This window comes from Hyla sarda, chromosome 4 (genome assembly GCF_029499605.1).
Source record: "Hyla sarda isolate aHylSar1 chromosome 4, aHylSar1.hap1, whole genome shotgun sequence".
Taxonomy (NCBI): domain Eukaryota; kingdom Metazoa; phylum Chordata; class Amphibia; order Anura; family Hylidae; genus Hyla; species Hyla sarda.
In genome coordinates this window covers 238,075,746-238,103,474 of record NC_079192.1, presented here as the reverse complement: position 1 = coordinate 238,103,474, position 27,729 = coordinate 238,075,746, and the positions used below count along the sequence as shown (strand labels likewise).

Genomic DNA, 27,729 nt, shown 5'->3' with positions numbered 1-27,729 from the left:
AATATGTACATATTTTAAAAAAATACTATTGTGCACAGTGCTGCCTTGGCTACACTCTGACTTTTTGTAACACTATTAATTGACAGTAACTATAAAGCTGCAGCTATAGTCTAAAGCAATACATAATGTTGTATGCAATCTTGTGGACTGCAGCTGTTACTCAATATTTTAAAGGGTAAGAAAAGATTGGACAATTGCTCTCACACCACTTTTTCCAAGTGGCTTTCCCTTAAAGCTTACCTGTCAGATCCTACCTAAAAAAAATATGTTACTCAGTACCTAATCCTGACCATGTACATTTTTATGCCTTTGTCACTTATATTTATTATTAAAAAATTCCTCTTTTCATTAGCTCACAGTGTTAGAAATCCTCTATGGGGAAGGGGGCATGTCCCTCCCTTGTGGTGGTGGGAGGTGATTGGTGTGTCTGCTCATGCAGCTTTGTCCAGGAGTCATCTCCTTGTCCAGGAGTCATGACTGGCTAGTGTTCCAGTAGCTATGGGGACCCCTAGTGGTGGGATTTTCAAAAGCAATTTTCTTTATTAAATATAAAAAAAATGTAAACAACCATATTACAAAAGGTCTTTAATTTTCATCAGTAACAACATATAAAACGTTGTTGGATCTGACAGTGCCCATTTAATGTCAGGTTTTTTTTTTCACCTTACTGTGGAGTGCTGGGGTTTCTTTTTCTGCATGCTTTAATCCTGATGGCTGGCATCTACATGATATTGCTGAAGTGCTTTTTATTCCTAATTATTGTGTTAGATATACATGCAGTGATATGTGCTGAAGGGAAGAAGCAGTGAACAGCGAATACCCGACCTAAAAATAATTATTTAAAAAAAAATCCTCACTGGAAAACCCCTTTAGAGTCTATTCACATGTACAGTATTCTGTGCAGATTTAATGTTTAATTAAAACTATTTTGGTGAAACAATCCTTGCTTAGTTATGAATATCAAGTGTTCCAAAGAGTTTGTTGTGGTCCACATGTAGTTCTTTTCTATGAAGTTGCATGTACTTGGATTGCTGCTTCACAAGGTCATAGATATATATATAGCTCAGCACTTCATGGTTAATTTTAGCAAACATGTAGGACTTGTGTTCTGCAGGCTTCTTGTGTAAAGGCCTCTGTTTAGTCACGTTCTATTGAGGATGGGGAAAGGTGAGAAAGGCTTTATCTGTTGACCTAAAAGATACTTGTTTAACACTCAAAAGCAAATAAGCAAACTGCTGGTTGTGGGTGAATAACTAATCATATGCAGAGCTATTTATGGTGTTCTTAGGGACTGTTTAATAGGCTTCTGAAGTCATCGTAGTATAGGCTTACACTTTGTTATGTATTCTATACCAAACTGGTCTCCAGCATTATCTAGATATAATTTCCTCATCTTTTGCAAGCTTTTTGTATAGTGGCAGTAGCCAGGTCATTGATATCTGCACTTAGGAACCAAATCAATACTTTGTGTACTGTCTTAGTTTTGTTAGTGCTTGGGAACCCCATTAATGTGTACCTGTAATATCACAGAAAAAAAACTATGTTTATATATGTTACTTACTAGGTCATGCAGATGCTTTACATGTCTTCTAGCTTCAGTATTTGTCTCACAAATCCCTCTATTTTGCTGATCACTCATTTGACATTCATTGCTCAGTAAAGGGTGTGTCTAAGGCAAGCACTGAGCCTACCCTCACTTACCATGCATTTTCATTCCTCCCTGAGTCTGCTGTGCAGTGCTGGGGTCTCTTCATTCAATCATTGCAGGCTGCTCTGTAATCCCCTCCTTTCTGTTTTCAGACAAGAGTCTGACAAACAGGAGTGAGCACAGAGAAGTGCTAGTCTCTCCCTCACTTCCTGTACTTTGTCCCAGCCTGTGCTTCAGCTGGGACAAAGATGATGCTGCAACCGGACAGGATTGTGTTCTGGATGGCATGGGGACCCCCAGTGTTTTTTTTTATAAGCCATGATTTAAAAAATAAAAATAAAATAAAATATGAAGAATATTAGAAAGGTTAATGTTTTGCCAGGATGTTCAGTACAGTATGTAAAATGTTTTTGAATCTGACAGGGCCCATTTAGGGCTATGATTTCACTTGGTAAAGTTGCAGTGACATTGCCATCAATGTGCAGGAAGTATCAATACTGTTTATACCAATGTAAATATGTTTGACTTTCTTTTACTCCATGGTACATTGTATCAGGTGAGCATAGTGCTTCTTTAATGGAGCAGCAATTGTTTGAGGATGAGATTTCAGTGATGCACTTATTCCATTGCTTGACTGATATAGAGCAAATCTGTGACTCAAGTGACTAGTATGAGACATTATAAAGCCACCTTATAAATTTGGGAGCAACTTCAGGTGTGTAATGCTGTATTTGAAAGGAGATATACAGCGAGGCCTGACTGTGACTAAAAAGCAGCCATGGCACGTTAGCCAAATCAATCAATATACATAGTTTGCTGTCCACTCTAGCATACTCTTCTCTTCATACACCCCTCTAAAGCATCATGCTGCTCACAGAAATACAACCTCAGGAAAGAGGGGGTTCAGAGGGATGGATAGGTGGCAAAAAAACACGAACAATGGTACTACATATACTATCAGCCACAAAATGCAGCAAATCAGACTCTAAAAGGATTTCAGATCGCACCCCTTAATATGTTCTTTGTGGATGGTGGGCTCTATAGATAGCAGATGAAATAAGGAAACAGACATAATTTCTGTGGGGGAGGGTAGGTGGTAAAGAGTAGGTAGAAGTAGCTCTGTCTAGGGGTTATAGTTAACCAACTTGACATGGGCCCTGAGAGAGAGGGGGGTCAGTAGAGAACTACATAGAAAAAAATATTCCACTAATGCAGCTAGCTCAGCGGGCTCACACAGACTCAGTTCTGAGGGTGCATTCAAATTATTATTTTTTTATATATGGTTGCTGTATTCAGTTTTCAATGCGAAAACCGTGTGCAACCGTATAAAAAAAAACTTATTACATGACATCCCATACAAAACCGTACACAACTCGATGTATCCAGTTGTGTACGGTTTTGTTCTTGTACTTTTTTTTCCCCAAGCACAGTTTTGGGCACAAGTCGGTCCTGTTGATGCTATAAAAACCATATACGTTTTTTTGAAACATTGCACTCAATGCAAAACGCATTGAGGGTTAAAATACATACGGCTATGTGAGTTTTTTGTTTCCCATTTAGGAAAATGATACGGCAACTGTATGTAAAAAAACAGATGGGAATGTAGGTATACTCAGAAAACTGCCACTGCTCCTGATTTCTGCTGAATAATAATGGTGGATCCTAAAATCCCACCTCCATTTCTCCTACAGAAAAGTCTGGTTTTATCCCTACCCATATGTGACCTCACACATCATGCTGCAGTGAAGAGGGGCCAAGGTGTCAAGTGTGGACTTATGTTTGATTGGCAGCCTTGGTTGCACACAATGTTGAACCCATATCAGTGATGGATAGGAGTAGCTTATATGAGCTTTAAAGCGTACCTGTCATAGTGCAAAAAAAAGAAAAAAAGTGATATGTTACTCAGGACCCAATCCTGATCATGTGCATATAATTTTTATGTGTCTCGGACCTATATATCCTGAGATATAAGCATTTATCTGCTGGTGAGTTACTTTTTCATTGTGCAGGCTGGAGGGGGCGTGTCAGTCTGTCTCCCTCACAGGAGCAAGCCTGTGCAGTCAGCCAATCAGTACTCTCTACTCTGTAACCCTTTCCTCTCTGGTTTTATGCTGTGTCATGTGTCAGAGGAAGATACTTGGAGCTTGCCTGCAGTAATCAGAATTACAGGATAAACATAACAGAATAACAGGATAAAATGTATAAATTTAAGAATAGATCTTTATAAAATTAGTGCAAGAATTTTTTAGATAAAAGTACAGCATTTTTATGAATACATGTTCTATCTTCTCCTAGTAAAGCTGGATGCTAATCAGCATAGCTGTCACTATGTGTGTCATTCATCTTTCACAGACTCCTGAATGTCTGATCAACTTCTTTGTCATTCAGGAGTCCGAGAAAGCTTTGACTATTTCAGCATGCTGGGAATTGTAGTTTAGTAACAACTGAAGCTGCAATGTTTGTAAATAACTGTGTTAGAGCAGTGTTGCCTCCAGCTGTTTTCAAACTACAGCTCCCAGCATATCCACACATCCTTTATCTGTAGTTTTGCATACACAATAGAAATGTCCTATACTGGATACCGGTATGCTTTACGGCCGGTATCCAGTATGCTGTAAAATCTAGACTTGTCTGTCTGGCTAAAAGACAGGTGACCCCTAGTGAATGCTATTTTGAGCTTGAATTTCAGGTGAAATTTTTTTTTTTTTTTTAACAGGTGTATATTGTGAAATGTCATATTATAATGAGTCCTGCAGTATATGAAAAGTTTTTAACAATGACAGTGCCTCTTTAAGGGCTGATTTCACCTTTGTAGAGGTTGTTATGACTTCTGGAGTGGTTGATGTGTGCAATGTAGGGCTGATATTACCTCTGTAGGGGCAGATATGATCAGGCCTGACATGACTTCTGTAGAGGTTGATGATCAGCCCCTACAGAAGTCATATAATGCTTGGTCATATTAGACACTAGTGCAAAAACCGCAGGCTCAGGCTCAGTCGCTTGCAAAAGTAATGTAAGTTTTTGTTGCTCTGTTTAGTCAAATTGCCTACAAAAAAGGTACTGTGGTTTCTGGTAGAACAGCTAAAGGGAGACAGCCAAATGTCTAGGGCAAAAGGACTCTGTGAGCACTATGCCAGCAGCCAGGGCTAGGTACGTGTAGTAAGAAATAAATTAAAGAAGTTAAAGTGGTCAGGTATCAATTCAGTAGGGCAGATTATCAGTTTAGGGCTGTTATACATTATGTAACAAACTGGACAGAGAAGTTTAGGATAAAGCTGTAAACTGATGCCTTGCTTCTATTTGCATTTAGTTACTTTTGCTAGTGCCATTTATTGATTGATGTACAGAATAGCCATTAGAAGAAACACATATTTATGTAACTTTCCATACAGCCATCTGATAAGAGACAGCTACCATTTATTTCATCTGCTGATAGAGAGTTACTTCTGTAAAACATATGTGACTGGTCACTAGGGGTTAACATTTTCTAAATTTGCTGAGACTTTGAAGCTTTCTGACACAAAACTGTGAACACATAGAAAAAATAGTATAATATTTCCATTTGTGTGTTTGACAAAAAAAAAAGCTCAAATGCAACGTGTGAACTAAGCCTTTTGTGGTACTACAAGCACTAGGGAATGGAGGGGATAATTTGATAGGACAGCATATGCTTTGGATATGCCAATTATGAGAGGACTTACAACTGGCAATTGTATCATTGACTGCTTGCCATTTATACTATGGACGTGACTGCCAGTATTATTTAGTCATATTGGAAAGCCAGTTTTGTTGTTACATTATTATGATGTCGTGTCCCCATACAGAACATGGTTCTGTAGAGTTTCCTAAAGTCCCCTCAAGTCCACAAGGCTTTCCTGCAGGATCCCCCTAGGTCATTATTATGGTTTCTACTGTACATTCGATTCTGTATGTTTATTATAGGTATTGTACAGTGAATATAAGCTATGTGCAAAGGTTATTAGGATATTTAAACTGTATAGATCCTTCCTAAAGTCATGTGATAATGTGATTACCTGATACCCAGAGTTCCAGAAGCACAGGTAATCACTGGCAACCAGCTACCAATGGGCTTTAGTCCAGCCCCCTGATATATAAAGGGCTGTAGTCTTCACACTAGCTCTCTTCTCTTCTCTTTTTACTACCTGGATAGTAAAGCAAGCACAAGTCCTGTACAAGTTCAGTCCAATACAGCAAGGCCAATGCCTACAAGGCTGCAGCCACATCTAATCTGTAAGTCTCATCTATGTTTGCAAGTCAAGTCTCTACTGTCCCTTCCAAAGTCATAACAGTAGCACAGTGGCCTGCATCATCATTATTACCACTACAAGTCCAAGCAAGCCTGAGAGGTAAGAAACGTTATACTTCCTTCTTCAGTAAAGTTCCAGTTGCATCAAAACCTGCTTTGGACTCTCATTTAATATATGCCATTTTTGGGTTACTTGTCGGCGGTGTCCTACACCAATCAACCACATCCTGGTGTCACGAACACTAGGGGTTAATATCTTGCCCCAGGGGTTAATACCATCTGGCCCCACCACCTACACCGCTACACCCCGTGGTCCCGCCATACAGCGTGGGTCACCACAATGACACTTTGTAAACCTGCACCTGAAATGGTGAAACTAAATGAAACTGCATCCAAATATTTATCTATATACTAGCTGAGTACCCGGCGTTGCCCGGTTTTTCCTTCCTAATCCTTGTTGGAGAGGAAAATAAACAAACGAGGAAGCTTTTGATTTCATATGCAGTCCTCATATATTGTTGTCATATCCCAACCCCATATCCCAACCCCATATCCCGACCTCCTATCCCGTCCTCCTATCTTGACCTCCTGTCCCGACCTCCAATCCCGTCCTCCTATCCCGTCCTCCTATCTCGACCTCCTATCCCGTCCTCCTATGTCGACCTCCTATCCCGACATCCTATCCCGACCTCCTATCCCGACCTCCTATCCCGTCCTCCTATCTCAACCTCCTATCCCGTCCTCCTTTCCCGTCCTCCTTTCCCGTCCTCATATCTCGACCTCCTATCTCGGCCTCCTATCCCATCCTCCTATCTCGACCTCCTATCTCGCCCTCCTATCTTGACCATCTATCCCGTGCTCCTATCTCGACCTCCTATCTCGACCTCCTATCCCGACCTCCTATCCCGACCTCCTATCCTGTCCTCCTATCTCAACATCCTAGCCCGTCCTCCCATCCCATCCTCCTATCCCGTCCTCCTATCCCGTCCTCCTATCCCGTCCACCTTTCCCGTCCTCCTTTCCCGTCCTCATATCTCGACCTCCTATCTTGACCTCCTATCCCGTCCTCCTATCCCAAACTCCTATCCCAAACTCCTATCCCAAACTCCTTTCCCGAACTCCTATCTCGACTTCCCATCCTGTCCTCATATCCCGACCCGTAATATGTGTACCAGGTATTGAAATAGCTCCAGCCATACGGAAATTATATGGGAACATACATTTCCCATTGATTTGCATGGGACTTTAAACAAAAACACTGACCCACACAAATGGGGGTAATTAAGGGTTAAATTAACTATCCTATATTTTAAGTGGAAATATAAGTAACATGTGACCAAGTATTATCGAAATATCTCCAGCCGTTTGGAAGTTATGCAGTAACATATATTTCCCATTGACTTGCATGGGACTTTAAACATATGCCCCGCCCCTGGCAAATGGGGGTGAGTAAGGGTTAAATCACCTATCCTTTGTTTGTTGTTGACATATAAGTAACATGTGTGCCAAGTTTCATGTTAATATCTTTAGCTGTTTGAAAGTTTTTGTGGAACATACACACATACATACATACACACACACGTTGAGTTTTATATATATACTAGATGAGTACCCGGCGTTGCCCGGTTTTTCCTTCCTAATCCTTGTTGGGGAGAAAAATAAACAAAGGAAGAAGCTTTTGACTTCATATCCCGTCCTCATATATTGTTGTCATATCCCGACCTCCTATCCCGTCATCATATCCCGTCCTCCTATCCCGTCCTCCTATCTCGTCCTCAAATCTCGACCTCCTTTCCCATCCTCCTATCTCGACCTCCTTTTCCGTCCTCCTATCTCGACCTCCTTTCCCGTCCTCCTTTCCCGTCCTCCTATCCCGTCCTCCTATCCCGTCCTCCTATCCCGTCCTCCTATCCCGTCCACCTATCCCGACCATCTATCCCGTCCTCCTATCCCGACCTTCTATCCCGTCTTCCTATCCGACCTCCTATCCCGACCTCCTATCCCGACCTCCTATCCCGACCTCCTATCTCGACCTCCTATCCCGACCTCCTATCCCGACCTCCTATCCCGACCTCCTATCCAGACCTCCTATCCCGACCTCCTATCCCCGTCCTCCTATCGCGTCCTCCTATCCCGTTCTCCTATCCCGACCTCCTATCCCGTCCTGTAATATGTGTACCAGTTAATTAAATATCTCAAGCCGTATGGAAGTTATGTGGGAACATACATTTCCCATTGATTTGCATGGGACTTTAAACAAAAACCCTGACCCTCACAAATGGGGGTAGTTAAGGGTTAAATTAACTATCCTATATTTTAAGTGGACATATAAGTAACATGTGACCAAGTTTTATCGAAATATCTCCAGCCGTTTGGAAGTTATGCAGTAACATATATTTCCCATAGACTTGTATGGGACTTTAAATATAAACCCCGCCCCTGGCAAATGGGGGTGGGTAAGGGTTAAAGCACCTATCCTATGTTTGTTGTTGACATATAAGTAACACGTGTGCCAAGTTTCATGTTAATATCTTTAACCGTTTGGACGTGATGCTGGAACATACACACACACATACACACACACACACACGTTGAGTTTTATATATATATATATATATATATATATATATATATATATATATATATATATATATATAAAACTCAATGGGGGAGATTTATCAAAACCTGTGCAAGGAAAGGCCTGTGAAAAATGAAAGAAGCAATCTGATTGGTTGCTATGGGCAACTGGGCAAGTTTTCCTCTGCACAGGTTTTGATAATTCTCCCCCATTGAGTTATATATATATATATATATATATATATATATATATATATATATATATATATATATATATTTATATATAACACAGTGGGGGAGATTTATCAAAGGATTTAGACTGGTTTTTCCTGTCTAAATTTGTCGCACAGAAAGTCGCAGTCTAAATATGTGCGATTTTTCTGCGACTTTTGCTCTAGAGGATTTTTAGAACATGATGCATGCTAGTCTATTTTAGACGGAAATGCATTGGAAAATGCATTGGTGCTGAATTTATCAAGTGCGACTTTTCAGCGACAAGTCGCATAGGCTGAAAGTATGCCGAAATGTCAGACCATGTTGGAGCAGGTTTAAATATAGACTAAAGCATAGATCATGCAGTCTGTGCACAGAATTTATCAAGAGCCGTGCACCATTTGATAGATTAGGTGCACAATAGACCAGACTAACCCTCTGTAGTTTGGTCTATATTGATGCGGGACATAGACAACTTTGATAAATCTCCCCCAATGTGTGTGTGTATGTATGTGTGTATGTTTCAGCATCACGTCCAAACGGCTAAAGATATTAACATGAAACTTGGCACACACGTTACTAATATGTCAACAACAAACATAGGATAGGTGATTTAACCCTTACTCACCCCCATTTGCCAGGGGCGGGACTTATGTTTAAAGTCCCATGCAAGTCAATGGGAAATATAAGTTACTGCATAACTTCCAAACGGCTGGAGATATTTCGATAATACTTGGTCACTTGTTACTTATATGTCCACTTAAAATATAGGGTAGTTAATTTAACCCTTAACTACCCCCATGAGTAAGGTCGTTTTTTTTTTTTAAAGTCTAATGCAAATCAATGGGAAATGTATGTTCCTATATAATTTCCGTACGGCTGGAGATATTTCAATACCTGGTACACATATTACAGGTCGGGATACGAGGACGGGATGGGAGGTCGGGATAGGAGATCAGATAGGAGGTCTGGATAGGAGGTCGAGATATGAGGACGGGAAAGGAGGATGGGAAAGGAGGACGGCATAGGAGGTCGGGATAGGGGGTTGAGATAGGAGGTCGAGAAAGCATGACGGGATTGGAGGTCGGGATAGGAGCTCGATATTGGAGGACAGGATAGGAGGTGGGGATAGGAGGACGGGATAGGAGGTTGAGATAGGAGGACGGGATAGGAGGTCGAGATAGGAGGACGGGATAGGAGGTACGGGTCGGAATATGAGGATGGGATGGGAGGTCGGGATGGGAGGTTGGGATAGGAGGTCAGTTAGGAGGTCGGGATAGGAGTACAGGATAGGAGGACAGGATATGAGGATGGGATAGGAGGTCTGGATAGGAGGTCGAGATATGAGGACGGGAAAGAAGGATGGGATAGGAGGACGGGATAGGAGGTCGGGATAGGAGGTCGAGATAGGAGGTCGAGAAAGCAGGACGGGATAGGAGGTCGGGATAGGAGGTCGGGATAGGAGGTCGGGATAGGAGGTCGCGATAGGAGGGCGGGATAGGAGGGCGGGATAGGAGGGCGGGATAGGAGATCGGGATAGGAGGTCGGGATAGGAGGACGGGATAGGAGGACGGTATAGGAGGTCGGGACAGGAGGTCGAGATAGGAGGACGGGATAGGAGGTCGAGATAGGAGGACGGGATAGGAGGTCGGGATAGTAGGACGTGATAGGAGGATGGGATATGATGACAGGATAGGAGGTCGGGATAGGAGGTCGGGATATGAAGTCAAAAGTTTCCTCCTTTGTTTATTTTCCTCCCCAACAAGGATTAGGAAGGAAAACCGGGCAACGCCGGGTACTCAGCTAGTGTTGTAATAAAACGATCCTGACAAATCAAATTAATTATAATTCTGTTTTCATGCAGATGCAATTATAATCTCAAATTGCCCAAAGATATGGAGGAAACCATTGAAGACAATTTAGACAGTTATGAAATCCAGTTGGGTATTCAAGAATCCTTACAATCTATAGCACTTTCTACTCGTCAAGATGGGTAAGTATCCTTTTCAAAAAAAGGACTCAAAATATTTTTGCTGTTTATGGTCTTAAAGGGGTACTCGGGTGAAAACCTTTTTTCTTTTAAATCAACTGGTGCCAGAAAGTTAAACATATTTGTAAATTACTTCTATTAAAAAATCTTAATCCTTCCAGTACTTATTAGCTGCTGAATGCTACAGAGTAAATTCCTTTCTTTTCGATACACTGATGACATCACGAGCACAGTAGTCTCTGCTGACATCTCTGTCCATTTTAGCAACCGTGCATAGCAGATGTATGTTAAGAGCAGCATGGTGGCTTAGTGGTTAGCACTGCTGTCTTGCAGTGCTGGAGCCTTGGGTTAAAATCCCACTAAGGACAACAATAAATAAATAAAGACTTATTATTATAATAACATCAGCAGAGAGCACTGTGCTTGTGATGTCATCAGAGAGCATTCCAAAAAGAAAAGAATTTCCTCTGTAGTATTCAGCAGCTAATAAGTACAGGAAGGATTAAGATTTTTTAATAGAAGTAATTTACAAATCTGTTTACCTTTCCGGAGCCAGTTGATTTAAAAGAAAAAAGGTTTTCACCGGAGTACCCCTTTAACCCCTTAAGGACTCAGCCCATTTGGACCTTAAGGACTCAGACAATTTTATTTTTTACGCTTTCGTTTTTTCCTCCGCCCCTTCAAAAAATCATAACTCTTTTTTATATTTTCATCCACAGACTAGTATGAGGGCTTGTTTTTTGCGCGACCAGTTGTCCGTTATAATGCCATCACTCACTTTACCATAAAATGTATGGCGCAACCAAAAAAATACTATTTGTGTGGGGAAATTAAAAAGAAAACCGCAATTTTGCTAATTTTGGAAGGTTTTGTTTTCACACCGTACAATTTATGGTAAAAATTTGTTTTTTATTCTCTGGGTCAATACGATTAAAATGATACCCATGATTATACACTTTTCTATTACTGTTGTGCTTAAAAAAAATCGCTAACTTTTTAACCAAATTAGTACGTTTACAATCCCCCTATTTTGAAGACCTATAACTTTTTCATTTTTCCGTATAAGCGGTGGTATGAGGGCTAATTTTTTTGTGCCGTGATCTGTACTTTTTATTAATACCATATTTGCGTATACAAAACTTTTATTACATTTTTTATTAATTTTTTTGGGAATAAAATGTTAGAAAAAAGCAGCTATTTTGGCCTTTTTTTTTTTTTTTTTTTACATTCACGCCGTTCACCGTACGGGATCATTTACATTTTATTTTAATAGTACGGATGTTTACCCACGCGTCGATACCAAATATGTATATACAAAAAAATGTTTACACTTTTTGGGGGTAAAATAGGGAAAATGGGACAATTTACGTTTTTATTGGGGGAGGGGGGTTTTCACATTTTTTTTACTTCATTTTTTTTACTTTTATTTTTACACTCTTATAGTCCCCTTAGGGGACTATTTATAGCAACCATTCGATTGCTAATCCTGTTCAGTGCTATGTATAGAACATAGCACTGATCAGGGTTATCGGTGATCTTCTGCTCTGGTCTGCGGGAAGGCAGATCAGAGCAGAAGACTCCCGGAAGACAGCGGAGCCAGGTGAGGGGACCTCCGTCTGCCGTGCAGGATGATCGGATCGCCGCGGCAGCGCTGTGGGCAACCCGATCATCCTGTTAAGTGATCGCGATGCTGCAGATGCCGTGATCTGTATTGATCACGGCATCTGAGGGGTTAATGGCGGACATCCGCGGGATCGCGGGTGTCCGCCATTACCGGTGGGTCCCTGGCTGCGATCCACAGCCGGGACCTGCCACGCATGATGCCGGCATCGCTCCGATGCCCGCGGTTATGCTCAGGACGTCCTGGTACGTCCTGGTGCGTTAAGTACCACATCACCAGGACGTACATTTACGTCCTGCGTCGTTAAGGGGTTAAAGGAGTCCTGTAGTCAAAATTTACTTATCCCCTATAGGATAGGGGATAAGTAGCTCATCACGGGGTAGTCCGACTACTGGGGTCCCCCGCGATCTCCTAAATGGGACTCTGTCCCACTCAGTCAGGAGCATGTGTTGTCTACCTCCTAGATGGCACGTGATCCATTGAAATGAATGGAGCACTTGCCATCCATAGGTAGAGGACACGCGCTATTGACTGAGCGGGACAGGGTCTTGTTCAGGAGACCACAGGGGGCCCCAGCAGTCAGACCCCCTGTGATGATCTACTTATCCCCGATCCTGTGGATAGGCAATAAGTACATTTTGACCACAGTACTCTTTTAACCCTTTAGGGGAGCAGCCCGTTTCAGCCTCAAAGTCAATTTTTCCAAATCTGACCTGTGCCACTTTATGCATTATTAACTCTGGAATCCTTTTACCTACTTTACTGATTCTGATCCTTTTTTTGTGGAATATTCTATTTTATAATAGTGGTACATTTCTTAAAAACTCTAAATTTAAAATTCTCTGCATGTAAGGCAATGCCAAGTAATTTACATCAGAGGGCTTAAAAGTTTAGTAGCAATTTTTATGAAAATTTAAAAATCCAAATTTTTGAGGTACCAGTTCCGTTTAAAGTGGATTTGAGGGGCTTTTATGTTAGAAATCCCCCATAAATTACCCCATTATACATAAAATTGCACCACTCAAGTATTCAAAAGGACATTAAAAAAAGTTTGTTAAAGTGGTTGTGCGCTGCCTTTCAAAGCTCCGCTCGCAGCGTCCGGAAGTTCATTACTCCGAACGCTCTGTGCGGGCTTCCATGTTCGCGGCTGCCCCCTCGTGACGTCACGCCCGCCCCCTCAACCAAAGTCTATGGGAAGGGGGCGTGACAGCAGTCGTGCCCCCTTCCCATAGACTTTGGTTGAGGGGGCGGGCGTGACGTCCCGAGGGGCAGGGCGTGAAGTCACAAGGGGGCGGCCGCGAACATGGAAGCCCACACACAGCGTTCAGAGTAATGAACTTCTGGACGCTGCGAGTAGAGCTCCGAAAGGCAGGGCAGCGCACAACCCCTTTAATCCTCTAACCTCTTAAGGACGCAGGGCGAAATCCAGGCTTGAGCAATCCACCGCCAATTACACTGATATTTGCCGTGTCAATGATCTGTGTATGAGATCGATATGTGCAGTGAAGTAGCCAGCAGGGGGGCTATAGCCCTGCAAAAAAAAAGTGAATAAAGATCATTTAACACCTTCCCTAATAAAAATAAGAATCACCCCCCTTTTCCCATTTAAGAAAAAAACTGTGTAATAAAAAATAAAAATAAACATATGTGGTAACGCCGCGTCGCGAAATGTCTGAATTATAAAAATATATAGTTAATTACACCAAACGGTCAATGGTGTACGTGCAAAAGTCCAAAATAGCATATTTTTGGTCACTATTTATATCATGAAAAAATGAAGAAAAAGCGATCAAAAAGTCCGATCAATATAAAAATGGTACCAATAAAAATTTCAGATCACGGCGCAAAAAAATGAGCCCTCCTACCGGCCCGTAAGCGGCAAAATTAAAAAGTTATAGGTCAGAAGATGATTTTCAAGATGGGTGGTGACCATGGCGGCCATTTTGAAGTCGGCCATTTTGAATCCAACTTTTGTTTTTTCAATAGGAAGAGGGTCATGTGACACATCAAACCTATTGGGAATTTCACAAGATAATCAATGATGTGCTTGGTTTTAACGTAACTTTATTATTTCATGAGTTATTTACAAGTTTCTGACCACTCATAAAATGTTTTCAATGTGCTGCCCATTGTGTTGGATTGTCAATACAACCCTCTTCTCCCACTCTTCACACACTGATAGCAACACCGCAGGAGAAATGCTAGCACAGGCTTCCAGTATCCATAGTTTCAGGTGCTGCAGAATGGGCAAAACAAAAATTGGAACAGGACCCTCAGTTTACGCAGAAGATTTTGTTCAGTGATGAGGCAAACTTTTATGTGAATGGTGAAGTTAACAAACAAAACCACCGCTATTGGTCTGACACTAACCCACAATGGATAGATCCCTCCAAGACTGTTGGAACACAAAAATTGATGGTATGATGTGGTATATGGGGTACAAAGATAGTGGGGCCATTCTTCATCAAAGGAAACCTCAAGGCCACTGGATATGCGAAATTGCTACATGATGATGTGTTTCCCTCTTTATGCACTGAAGCTGGCACGTTCCCTGAGTTTTTCCAGCAAGATGGTGCACCGCCACATTATGGTTGTCTGGTCTGAGCATTCCTAGATGAACAGTTTCCTGGAAAGTGGATTGGTCGTTGTGGTCCAGTTGAATGGCCCCCAAGGGCTCCTGATCTGACCTTAGCCTTTCATCTTTGGGGTCATCTGAAGGCAATTGTCTATGCTTTGAAGATACGAGATGTGCAGCACCTGAAACTACGGATACTGGAAGCCTGTGCTAGCATTTCTCCTGCGGTGTTGCTATCAGTGTGTGAAGATGGTTGCATTGACAATCCAACACAATAGGCAGCACATTGAACACATTTTATAAGTGGTCAACAACTTGTAAATAACTCATGAAAGAATAAAGTTATGTTAAAACCAAGCACATCATTGTTTTTCTTATGAAATTCCCAATAAGTTTGATGTGTCACATGACCCTCTTCCTATTGAAAAAACAAAAGTTGGATTCAAAATGGCCGACTTCAAAATGGCCGCCATGGTCACCACCCATCTTGAAAACTTTCCCCCCTCACATATACTAATGTGGCACAAACAGGAAGTTAATATCACCAACCATTCCCATGTTATTAAGGTGTATCCATATAAATGGCCCACCCTGTAGAATTGGTGGCGCAAAAAATAAGCCATAATATGGAATTTTAGATGCAAAATTTAAAGTGTTATGATTTTTAGAAGAGGATGAGGAAAAATTGAAAATGGAAAAACCCTGCGTCCTTAAAGGAGTAGTCCAGTGGTTACTCAGTGGTGAACAACATATCCCCTATCTTAAGGATAGGGGATAAGTTGCATGCAGATCGCGGGGGTCCGACTGCTGGGGCCCCCTGCGATCTCCTGTACGGAGCCCCGACAGCCCGTGGGAAGGGGACGTGTTGACCTCCGCACGAAGTGGCGGCCGACACGCCCCCTCAATACAACTCTATGGCAGAGCCGAAGCGCTGCCTTCGGCAATCTCCGGCTCTGCCATAGAGATGTATTGAAGGGGCGTGTCGACCGCCGCTTCGTGCGGGGGTCGACACCCGCTATCTGGCCGGAGAGCCGGGGCCCTGTACAGAGAGATCGCAGGGGGCCCCAGCGGTCGGACCCCCCGCGATCTCAAACTTATCCCCTATCCTTAGAATAGGGGATACGTTTTTCACCACTGGACTAGCCCTTTAAGGGGTTAAGTGTTTTACAGTAATAACAGCAAAGTGGAAAAGAAAAGTCTAAAAACTCTGTTTTCTTTGCAATTATTGCAATTATCGTGAGAGTTTTCAGAGATTTTAGGGGGCTAAAACATGAGATATCCCCCTAAAGTGCCCCATTTTGGAAAATGTATCCCTCAAGGCTCATGAGAGCATTTTAAAGGGGTACTCCGGTGAAAACCTTTTTTCTTTTAAATCAACTGGTGCCAGAAAGTTAAACATATTTGTAAATTACTTCTATTAAAAATCTTAATCCTTCCACTACTTATTAGCTGCTGAATGCTACAGAGGAAATTCCTTTCTTTTTGGAACACTGATGACATCACGAGCACAGTGCTCTCTGCTGACATCTCTGTCCATTTTAGCAACCGTGCATAGCAGATGTATGCTAAGGACAGCATGGTGGCTTAGTGGTTAGCACTGCTGCCTTGCAGTGCTGGGGCCTTGGGTTCAAATCCCACTAAGGACAACAATAAATAAAGACTTATTATTATTATTATTATTATAACGTCAGCAGAGAGCACTGTGCTCGTGATGTCATCAGAGAGCATTCCAAAAAGAAAAGATTTTTGGGGGCTTGTCTGGCAGCGCATGGCGGCGGTCGCATAGTGCTTGTGCTCCGCTGTACCCTGGGCCTATAAGCGGCTACATCGCGTTTCAACGCGCACTGCAAACCGGAGATAGATCGGTACCTGTTGGGGAACACCCGGTCCTCATGGTGATGACCCGAAGACGTGGATTGAAGAAGTAGAGCCCGGTGAAATTAACAGCCTTCTTCCCTGCTATGGAGGCCTCACAAGATGGTGCGGTCGACACCTCTGAGTGGACTTGCTTCTCCGGCTGCTGGAAGTCTGTCGCCGGCATCCCCCTCCTCCAAATCTGGCAGCGGACTTTCCCAGTCCCCGGTGGTCACGGCCCCTGCTTCTTCCAGACGAAATTCCGCTGCGCAAGGATCTCAGCAGGTACGCTCTCCTTCTGGTGCCTCGACCCTGCAGGGCCCCGGCAGTCAGTCCAGAGGGGACCTCAGGGCGGCCTCCCAACTGCCTGTAATGGAACAGGTGATGAGACATCTCCTAGCTGACCTGAAATGTTCCCTCCAGGTGGACTTACAGCATGCTGTTTCCAGTATCCACAACGAAATTGCTTCCCTGGGGAATCGCACTTCGTATATAGAAAACAAGATGTCGGAACTCACGGCATCCCACAATACAGTTGTTGACCTGGCTAACAACCTGGAGGATGAGGTGGCAGCTCTGCGATTGAAGATAGCGGACATGGAAGACCGTTCGCGCCGCAATAACTTGCGGGTGCGGGGGGTCCCGGAGTCTGTTAAAACGGAGGAGCTGAACGATTTTCTGACTGATTTTTTTTGCTATTCTGCTGCCCCGGGCCTCGTCTATGGATCTTCTTATGGACAGAGTCCACAGGCTGCCGAAGTCTAAATCTCTCCCTGCAACGGTGCCGAGAGACGTTATCCTCCGCATGCATTTTTTCCATATCAAGGACCAGCTGATGTCTGCTGCACACTCTTCTACCCCGCTACCTGACAAGTATGGGGGTTTACAACTCTACATCGACCTCTCGGCGGCCACCTTGGCCAGGAGGCGTGAATTTAGTAATGGAGCCAAGCTTCTGCGAGATCACGGAATCCCCTACAAGTGGGGGTTCCCTGTCAAGTTGGTTATTACACGCAATGGCAGTAAAATTGTGGCATCTTCACCCGAGGAGTTGGAGCAGCTATGCGTGGAGTGGAATCTGTTTGCCTCGGCCTCTTCACCCGGGGATGCGGGAGCCTCTCCGATCCATACAGTGGAAGCGGAGTGGCACTTGGTGACAGGTCATAAACGCAAAGTTACTAAGTGACTTTAAAAAGGGTTTCTGTATATTTGTGATTCATGTTACTGTTCCCTGCCATGTATATTAGCTACTCACCTTTACCGCTAGATAGTACTTCTGCTGGTATTATTGTTGAAGGTCCTGCCTTCTGGGTAGTTCTTTCCATATGTGACACTTGTATGCCTAGCTGCGGATATGATATGTTCCTGTCCCCCACTAAGGCTTACCACATGGCCTTTAATATGATGCTTTTTTCCTCCTTGTTCTTTGAATGTTCTGTCTTTACCTTGTTTCTGTTTGAGTTTTTCTCTCACTGTTGTCCTGTCTGGTATGCTCCATGGTTGGCACGCGTGCTCTCACTACTGAGCACTCCTCGTTTGCTTCTGTTCGGCTGGTATGTCCCCATGTCCGTGATTTCCTGCCAAAGTGAATCGCTAAGGTTGGTGCACTTCTTTATGTGTTATAATGACTGTTAAACTGCTCTCTATTAATGTTAGGGGATTGAATTCCCCGTACAAACGCTCTCAGCTTTGGAGGGAAGCGAGGAGGTTGCAGGCTGACAAAGTGTGTATTCAAGAGTCCCACCTTAATGTAGAAGACGCTGGGCGTCTTACCCATAAACGGTTCCCACATATATTCCAAGCTCACGCTAGAAACAAAAAGGGTGGGGTGTGTATAGCGATTAGGGATTCCTTAGCTCTTTCTGTGCAGCATTCCGAGATAGATGAGGGTGGGCGATACATTATTCTGGTGTGTCAGATAAATAATGTGCAATACACTCTGGTTGTAGTTTATGCCCCCAATCGTAGACAGTGTGCCGTTCTCAAACCTGTGCTGTCTAGAATGGAAGGTTTAGCACAGGACCACATTATAGCTTTAGGTGACTTCAACATGGTCATGTGGCCACGTGTTGACTCCACGGCCCCGCATACGAGAGAGGGGCCCTCGGGCTTCTTCTCTTTAGTTTCTAAATTTGGATTGTACGATGTGTGGAGGATAGCTCATCCTACTGAAAAGGACTTTACCTTTTTTTCCTCGGCACACCGTACATACTCGCGTATTGATTATGCCCTTACCTCTAAATCCTTGCTGCCCTTGAAAGTGGATACTAAAATCCTTCCGCTCGAGTGGTCAGACCACTCCCCAATTACTGTCACATTGAGAGAGAAGTACCTCCAGCACCCAGCTTCGGTTTGGAGACTTAACCCTCTGGTCTTACATAACGCAGAATATGCAGAGGCTACTTCAGCAGTTATATCGACATACTTTAGAATAAATGACACTGGTGAGGTGTCCGACCCTACTCTCTGGTGCGCCTTTAAGGCCACCAACAGAGGACACTTTATCAGTCAAACGGCCCATGATAGGAAAGTTAGGTCATCTCAAACGTTAGAATTGCAACGTAAATTAGCGGAGCTTCATAGACAAAATATGGCCTCCTTCTCCCCGGATGTGGCTGCAGAAATCTCCCAATTGAATGCTAAACTCCACTCCTTATCACTCCACATATATGAACTGGCCCTTAGAAAGCTGAAAATGTCATTCTATTGGCAAGGCAATAAATCCTCTTCTCTGCTTGCTAAGCAACTAAAGAGGAGAGTGGCTAGGTCTAGGATTGCATATCTAACCAATCCCATGGGTGCCAAGGTGACTGACCCCCAGGGGATTGCTGACAGTTTCGCCTCCTACTATTAAAAGTTGTACAATTTGCGGGATGATTCTGCTACTCATCAACCGTCTGCTGCCGCTATCTCTTCTTTCCTCTCTTCTGTGTCCCTTCCCTCTCTGTCCCCTGAGCAGGCTGAAGAACTAGAAAGGGAATTCACTGAAGAGGAAGTTGTAGCTTGTATACGCTCTCTTAAATTGTCTAAATCGCCGGGTCCTGATGGTATGACTAATGATTTTTACAAAAAGTTTTGTTCGGAGGTTGCCCCGGTTTTAACGAGGATTTTCAACTCTATAGCTTTGTCCGGGTCCCCCCCGGCAGAGATGCTGGAGACACTCGTGGTTACTCTTCCCAAGCCGGGTAATCCTCGGGACAACACAGCAAACTATAGACCCATCTCACTGCTAAATAGTGACTTCAAATGATATGCTATGCTGCTTGCTAGGCATTTAAATGACTTCTTGCCTATGCTCATTGCTAAGGATCAGGTGGGATTTGTTAGGGGCCATCAGGCTTTGGACGGCATGAGACGTCTTCTTGACCTGATTGTCAAGGCCCACTCTGATCGGACGCCTTCTCTGCTCCTCTCCTTGGACATGGAGAAGGCGTTCGATCGGATTCATTGGGGATATTTAAATGCAGTCCTGAACAAGTTCTGGATTCCCCATAGGTTTGCAACCGCGATAATGGCCCTCTACACTATCCCCACAGCGAGGATTTTTTCTTCGGGGGCCCTATCTCAACTTTTCTCCCTTAGTAACGGCACTAGGCAGGGCTGTCCCCGGTCATTTTCACTTTAATCATGGAGCCCTTTGCCCAGCGTATAAGGATGTCGTCGGCCATTGAAGGTATCCGTGTGGGATCTATGGAACACCGGTTAGGCTTGTTTGCCGACGATGTCGTTATATGTACCTCCAACCCAGACAAATCCTTTCCTGGGATTATGGCCATCATAACTGAATTTAGCGAAGTTAGCTACTATAAACTGAATGCATCTAAGTCTAGCATTCTGGCGCATAATATTCCGACCCAATTAGAAATAAGCTTAAAGGCCAGATTCCCTTTTGTGTGGGCGTAGGAGCAGATGCCCTACTTGGGCATTACCCTGACATCTAGTCCTGATAGACTAGTGCCCGTTAATTTTGCTGTCCTCAAGTCACAGCTCAGCAGGGATTTAGCGGAGTATTCTTCTCTGCCAGTTTCTTGGGTGGGTCGTGTTGCCGTGTCCAAAATGATGTTACTCCCTAAAATCCTTTACTTCTTTAGAAACCTACCTGTTGTCCTCCCTGCTTCTTACATATCGCAACTGCAGAAACTGCTGTTGAATTTCGTATGGGCAGGGAAACGTGCAAGAGTTAGTGCATCCGTAATGTATCAACCCACATCTAGAGGGGGAATGGGTGTGCCGAATCTGAAAGCTTATTACCAAGCAGTCATACTTGACTAACTCAAGAGATGGTGGCAGTGTGACTCGCCTCACTGGGTTGATATAGAGGCGGAGGTGCTTTCTTCCCCGTCCCTTTGTCATTTCTTGTGGTCCCTACGTTTCAATCCTACTTCCTCTCCTTTCTCTACTTACTCTACTATAGCAGCGGTGGTTAGAATGTGGAGTAAATCCCACATCAGTCACAAATTGATCCCTGTCCGTAAGCGAGATATTCCGCTGGGGGCGATTGAATCGCACTTAGTGGATTTGGACCTTAAGTTCTGGATTGATCAGGGAATTAGAACCGTTGCTGATGTCATGGACGTTGAGGGTGTGGTCCCGTTTGCCTCCTTGAGATCCACTTATGGAATCCCCCAAACGGACTTCTATAAATACCTGAGAATTAGACACTTTGTAACCTCCCTTAAGTGGCTTACCCCTGAATCTCGAACCCCGTACGAGGCCCATTTCCATAATGATAAATCGTTTAAAAGGGGCATAACTGTAGGATACTCCGAGATTCTGGATATTGGAAGGCCTGACCTATATCCCTTCCAGAGTAGATGGGAGGAAGATTTGGCGCACACCTTTACGGACGAGCAGTGGGAGTTTGCCTTCTCGCTACCGAAAAGATTCTCTAGATGTGCTAACCACTTTGAGGCGTCTGGCAAACTGTTATATAAGGGGTACTATACACCAGTTCGGCTTTCTAAAATATACCCTGGTACCTCTTCTGGCTACTGGCGCTGTGGCGCTCCTGAGGGATCCTTGTTACACGTCTGGTGGGAGTGTCCGTACATCAAGCCCCTTTAGTCTAAAATGAAGGATCTTCTAGATATTTTTTCTTTAATGTCCCGTTTAGTTGGGGTCCAGGGGTTGCTCTGTTGTCATTGCAATTGGAAATGCTCCCGTACAATGCGATTACTATGATGTTTCATATTCTTACTGTTGTCCGTACCTCTATTGCCAAACTCTGGAAGACTCCTGAAATTCCGGACCTGACTGTTATTACAACAATGGTGCGGCACAACCTCACCCTTGAAAGACTGATAACTAAACGGATGGGACTACCTAAACCACGCATTGACCTGTGGACTTTCTGGATTGATGCTCTTTAAGATTTTTCTGATTTAGGCCTTTTTTCCTACACCTGTGTGCCTTATTCTGGAATGCTCCGTGTATGTACGCCATATACCAGACAGACCTTGTTGTGTTTTTTCTCTTTTCTTGTTACATTTTATCTCCAAGTTGGAGATTGCATGTTATTATCTGAAAAACTTAAAGTTTAAAAAAATAAAAAAAAGAATTTCCTCTGTAGTATTCAGCAGCTAATAAGTACAGGAAGGATTAAGATTTTTTAGTAGAAGTAATTTACAAATCTGGAAAGAGGGGATATATAATCACTGGCGCAGGATGGTTCCCTTTTAGGCAGCCAAGATACAACTATATGGGTCCTGGCTGGGGCCCAAAAATGAATAAACTAAAAAGCAAAATATACTAGTGTATCGGCGCACATAAAAGGAACACCCATATGGGAATACACTTACTTAATATGGTTGATTTATTACTTTCTACATGAAATAGACAAATTCTGAAAATGTGCTGATAGTAGTTCCGTTCACTGGGCAAAAAGCAGAAGAAAAAAATTGATTTTTTTTTTTAAATAACTGATCCAGATACTGTATCTATATTGTGATATATTTATGCAACATGTATCGGCTTTGTACTGTTACAGAGAGACTATACTCAGGTGCCTCTGTTGGAAGTAATCAATAGTGAAACTGGATGCCGACTTCCCACCGCACACTGGACAGCGTTCCCGATATACTCCTGTATTTGTCACTATATATATATATATATATATATATATATATATAAAATAGACCAATAATTACATATATTATGCTGTTTGATTTAGCCAAATAGAACGTGCTTACACTCTAATGTGCATGAACAAAGAAGCGGCAGGGTGTGCGGCTGTGTTGCGCTATGCGCTGATCGCCGCGGGTGTTAACGGTATCTGAAGTTTGTATATTGGTTTTCACACTGTGGTCCATGGAATGGTGTTCGTCCTGGAATGTGGTGGGTAATGATCGAGTTCCTCCAGGGGCTCCCAGGAAGATAGTAAGGGAGAGAGTCCGTATATACAGTGGGTGTATGCCCCGGGAGATCTGCTCCGGCCGTGAGAGTCTCACCGGTGCAGCCACACTGTAGTAGTTCACACGGAGGTCTGATTACTGAACGTGACGTCACGATTACAGCTACAGCAAGGCACAGGGGACACACTTCATCTAACGCGTTTCGGTCAGTACGCTGACCTTCGTCAGAGATAGAGTATCACTGGTGGCTCCTGATATTTATGCAAACTAGCAGTTGTTAATCCGGAATGGTCCCGGCACTCCTAATCACATCCCGACCGGCCATATTATCCAGGTTTCAATAGGACATATTTCCTATAGTAGTCTCTTTTTGTTACTTCATTAGTCCACCCATGTCTCAAACCCTAATTTAGATATTTACACTTTCATATATGCAGTGCTTTAGAATCTTTACTGTAAAAAACGCACCAATAACGCAGGTGCAAAAACGCATTATGTGAACATGCACTTACAAATTTCTAAAAAGGGGTAAAGGAGGAAATGTATATATCCTATATGTTAATGGGCTTTTTGCCCAGTGAACGGAACTACTATCAGCACATTTTCAGAATTTGTCTATTTCATGCAGAAAGTAATAAATCAACCATATTAAGTAAGTGTATTCCCATATGGGTGTTCCTTTTATGTGCACCGATACACTAGTATATTTAGCCTTTTACAAATCTGTTTAACTTTCCGGAGCCAGTTGATTTAAAAGCAAAAAGGTTTTCACCGGAGTACCCCTTTAAGTCTATGTTTCCTACTGACATATCTGACTGTTACAGACATTCAGATGAAAAGAAAAAAAGGGTGGAGGGGGTACTTAGGGGTAAAATAAGAAGAAATAAAAACGGGTTGAAAAGACCCTCTGGCTGATAACCCTGCCCCCTTTAGCCTATAACTCCACCCCATACATAAATATTGATCCCTCTCCTTCAGCAGGACAATTAAGAGGGCGGAGTTATTGATCAAAGGTGGTGGAGTTATCCCCAAAGTGGGGGGGGGGGGGATAAAGCATTATACATACAGCAGCAGCCCGCCTCCAGGGCGGTTAAGAAGAAAATACCATATAAGCAACAAGACAAAAATCTCCTGAAGGTCTTCACCTATTTTCACCTGGTAAGAAGTGTTAGAAGCAGGGTCACCCGCACTACCTATATTTAGTGTGGGTGACCCTGCTGTGAGTTTCCCTGTAATAAACTACAAACCATGCTTAATGCAGCTCTGTGTTATGTGTAAAAGCACACTGACTAATACCAACTTATACCAGTAGGAGTAGCTATAGTTTCAGTTGCAACTGGACATCCTTAAGGCCCCAGGGGCCTACAGGCTTGCCTTACCATGCTAACAATTACTTTCCCCTAACCAATTCTAGACAGGGACAGTTACCCCCTTTATGACTGAACCAATACTTATATTGAATGCACCAGAAAGCTTACATGTTAACCCCTAACAACTGGCTGCTGGCCACCGTATATATACAGTGCAGCAGTACAGCAGGTCTATGAAGCTTGCTGAGAACCTGAGATCGCTCATGCTAGACATCACCGATCAGGCCAATGATCGGAATTAACCCTTTAGACGCTGCATTACATGTTGATTGCTGAAATACAAGTGCCAGTAGCTCAGTGGAGCTGATCAGGACACCCACAACAAAATCAAGGGGCCCCGATCAGTGCTTCTGATTAGCGCTCCAATAATGTAGGCAGCCTCACTAATGGAGCACTGATAACATTGATCAATGCTGTGTAGCAGTGTTTAGTGTCTGCAATCAAAAGACTGCATGTAATAGTCCGCTATGAGGACTGCAAAAATTGTGAAACATTTGTTAAAAAAGTGGCATCAAAACAAAAATGGTATTGTGCAAATTTTTGTGTGCATTTCAAAAAGGTTTAATTCCAGCAAAGCAAGACTCCACTTAAAGAAACTTAGGTGGTTATTGCAAAGATCTCTAATTTCTGATGCAAGTGGTTAATAAATGCATCCTGGACAAAGATGCAAATACATTGGTAAACATAAGCCTTGGTGTGTCGAATACTAGCAAGTAGATCGCTTGCTGGGTCAAAAAGTGTGCCTTAGTGTGCCGAATACTAGCATGTAGATTGCTTGCTTGGTCAAAAAGATAAAAGCAGCTTCTATGTAATTTAAAGGGGTACTCCGGTGAAAACCTTTTTTCTTTTAAATCAACTGGCTGTCACGATGCCGGCTGGCAGGAGGTGGATCCTCTGTGCCAGAGAGGGATAGCGAGGACCGTGCTAGTGGACCGGTTCTAAGACACTACAGGTTTTCACCAGAGCCCGCCGCAAAGCGGGATGGTCTTGCTGCGGCGGTAGTGACCAGGTCGTATCCACTAGCAACGGCTCACCTCTCTGGCTGCTGAAGATAGGCGCGGTACAAGGGAGTAGGCAGAAGCAAAGTCGGACGTAGCAGAAGGTCGGGGGCAGGCGGCAAGGTTCGTAGTCAGGGGAGATAGCAAAGTTCTGGTACACAGGGTATAAACACACAAAAACGCTTTCACTAGGCTCTAGGGCAACAAGATCCGGCAAGGAAGTGCAAGGGAGGAGACTAGATATAGCCAGGAAACAGATGGGAACCAATTAAGCTAATTGGGCCAGGCACCAATCATTGGTGCACTGGCCCTTTAAGTCTCAGGGAGCTGGCGCGCGCGCGCCCTAGAGAGCGGAGCCGCGCGCGCCAGCACATGACCGCAGGAGACGGGAACGGGTAAGTGACCTGGGATGCGATTCGCGAGCGGGCGCGTCCCGCTGTGCGAATCGCATCCCCAACGGCCATGACAGGGCAGCGCTCCCGGTCAGCGCTGACCGGGGAGCTGCAGGGAGAAAGGCGCCGTGAGCGCTCCGGGGAGGAGCGGGGACCCGGAGCGCTAGGCGTAACAGTACCCCCCCCCTTAGGTCTCCCCTTCTCTTTATCGGGTAACTGCCTCCCCTGGGATGAGGACACCGGGAAAGGAAGGAGGGATTCCTCAACGGCAGGCAGAACCGCAGGAGTAGGAATGGGGAGAGAGGGCAGAGGGCGAGACCTGGCACGGGGCAGTGTGACACCAGGACGAGGGCCATGAGGGGACACAGAAGCTTGCCTGGGAGGGGGGGAGGGGCATTTCCTGTGGCAGGCAGAGTCCTTAATGACCTTAGGGGGACCGGATACAGGAGGAACCACAGAGTTACGGCAAGGGTTACTGGGAACCGGTTTTAGACAGTTCTTGGCACAAGAGGACCCCCAACTCTTGATCTCCCCAGTGGACCAATCCAGGGTTGGGGAATGAAGTTGAAGCCAGGGAAGTCCAAGGAGAATTTCCGAGGTGCAATTGGGGAGGACCAAAAGTTCAATCCTCTCGTGATGAGATCCGATGCTCATAAGAAGGGGCTCCGTGCGGAAACGTATGGTACAGTCCAACCTGGCTCCGTTGACCGCGGAGATGCGGAGTGGCTTGACAAGACGGGTCACCGGAATATGGAATTTATTCACAAAGGACTCCCGAATAAAATTCCCAGAAGCTCCAGAGTCCAGACAGGCCACGGCTGAGAGGGGAGAGCTGGCTGAAGTGGAAATCCGAACAGGTACCGTGAGACGTGGAGAAGCCGACTTGGCATCAAGAGACGCCACACCCACGAGAGCTGAGTGTGAGCGTGCGTTTCCCAGACGTGGAGGACGGATTGGGCAATCCACCAGAAAATGTTCAGTACTGGCACAGTACAAACAAAGATTCTCTTCCTTACGGCGATTCCTCTCTTCCAGGGTCAGGCGAGACCGATCCACTTGCATGGCCTCCTCGGCGGGAGGCCTAGGCGCAGATTGCAGTGGAGACTGTGGGAGAGGTGGCCAGAGATCTAAGTCTTTTTCCTGGCGGAGCTCTTGATGCCTCTCAGAAAAACGCATGTCAATGCGAGTGGCTAGATGAATGAGTTCATGCAGGCTAGCAGGAGTCTCTCGTGCGGCCAGAACATCTTTAATGTTGCTGGATAGGCCTTTTTTAAAGGTCGCGCAGAGAGCCTCATTATTCCAGGAAAGTTCAGAAGCAAGTGTACGGAATTGTATGGCGTACTCGCCAACGGAGGAATTACCCTGGACCAGGTTCAGCAGGGCAGTCTCAGCAGAAGAGGCTCGGGCAGGTTCCTCAAAGACACTTCGAATTTCCGAGAAGAAGGAGTGTACAGAGGCAGTGACGGGGTCATCACGGTCCCAGAGCGGTGTGGCCCATGACAGGGCTTTTCCAGACAGAAGGCTGACTACGAAAGCCACCTTAGACCTTTCAGTAGGAAACTGATCCGACATCATCTCCAAGTGCAGAGAACATTGGGAAAGAAAGCCACGGCAAAACTTAGAGTCCCCATTAAATTTGTCCGGCAAAGACAGGCGGAGGCTAGGAGTGGCCACTCGCTGCGGAAGAGGTGCAGGAGCTGGCGGAGGAGATGGTTGCTGCTGCTGTAGCTGAGACTGAATCTGCTGTAGCTGCGACTGGAGTTGCTGAGTCATGGTGGTCAAGTACGACAGCTGGTGATCTTGTTGGGCAATCTGTCGGGCTTGCTGGGCGACCAGTGTGGGGAGGTCGGCGACAACAGGCAGAGGAACTTCAG

The 27,729-nt window shown here is 44.3% G+C and overlaps 1 protein-coding gene across 1 annotated transcript in view; it reads left to right on the top strand.

Annotated features, from left to right (window-relative positions):
• The first annotated feature begins 5,344 nt into the window (after positions 1-5,344).
• The window catches only part of ASB15 (ankyrin repeat and SOCS box containing 15), a 41,672-nt gene continuing 19,287 nt past the window's right edge, over positions 5,345-27,729 (top strand). The window contains exons 1-3 of the mRNA XM_056573779.1: positions 5,345-5,709; positions 5,820-6,015; positions 10,570-10,698. Coding sequence (XP_056429754.1) covers positions 10,601-10,698 — 98 coding nt within the window. The 5' untranslated portion in view covers positions 5,345-5,709; positions 5,820-6,015; positions 10,570-10,600. The remainder of the gene's footprint in view (positions 5,710-5,819; positions 6,016-10,569; positions 10,699-27,729) is intronic.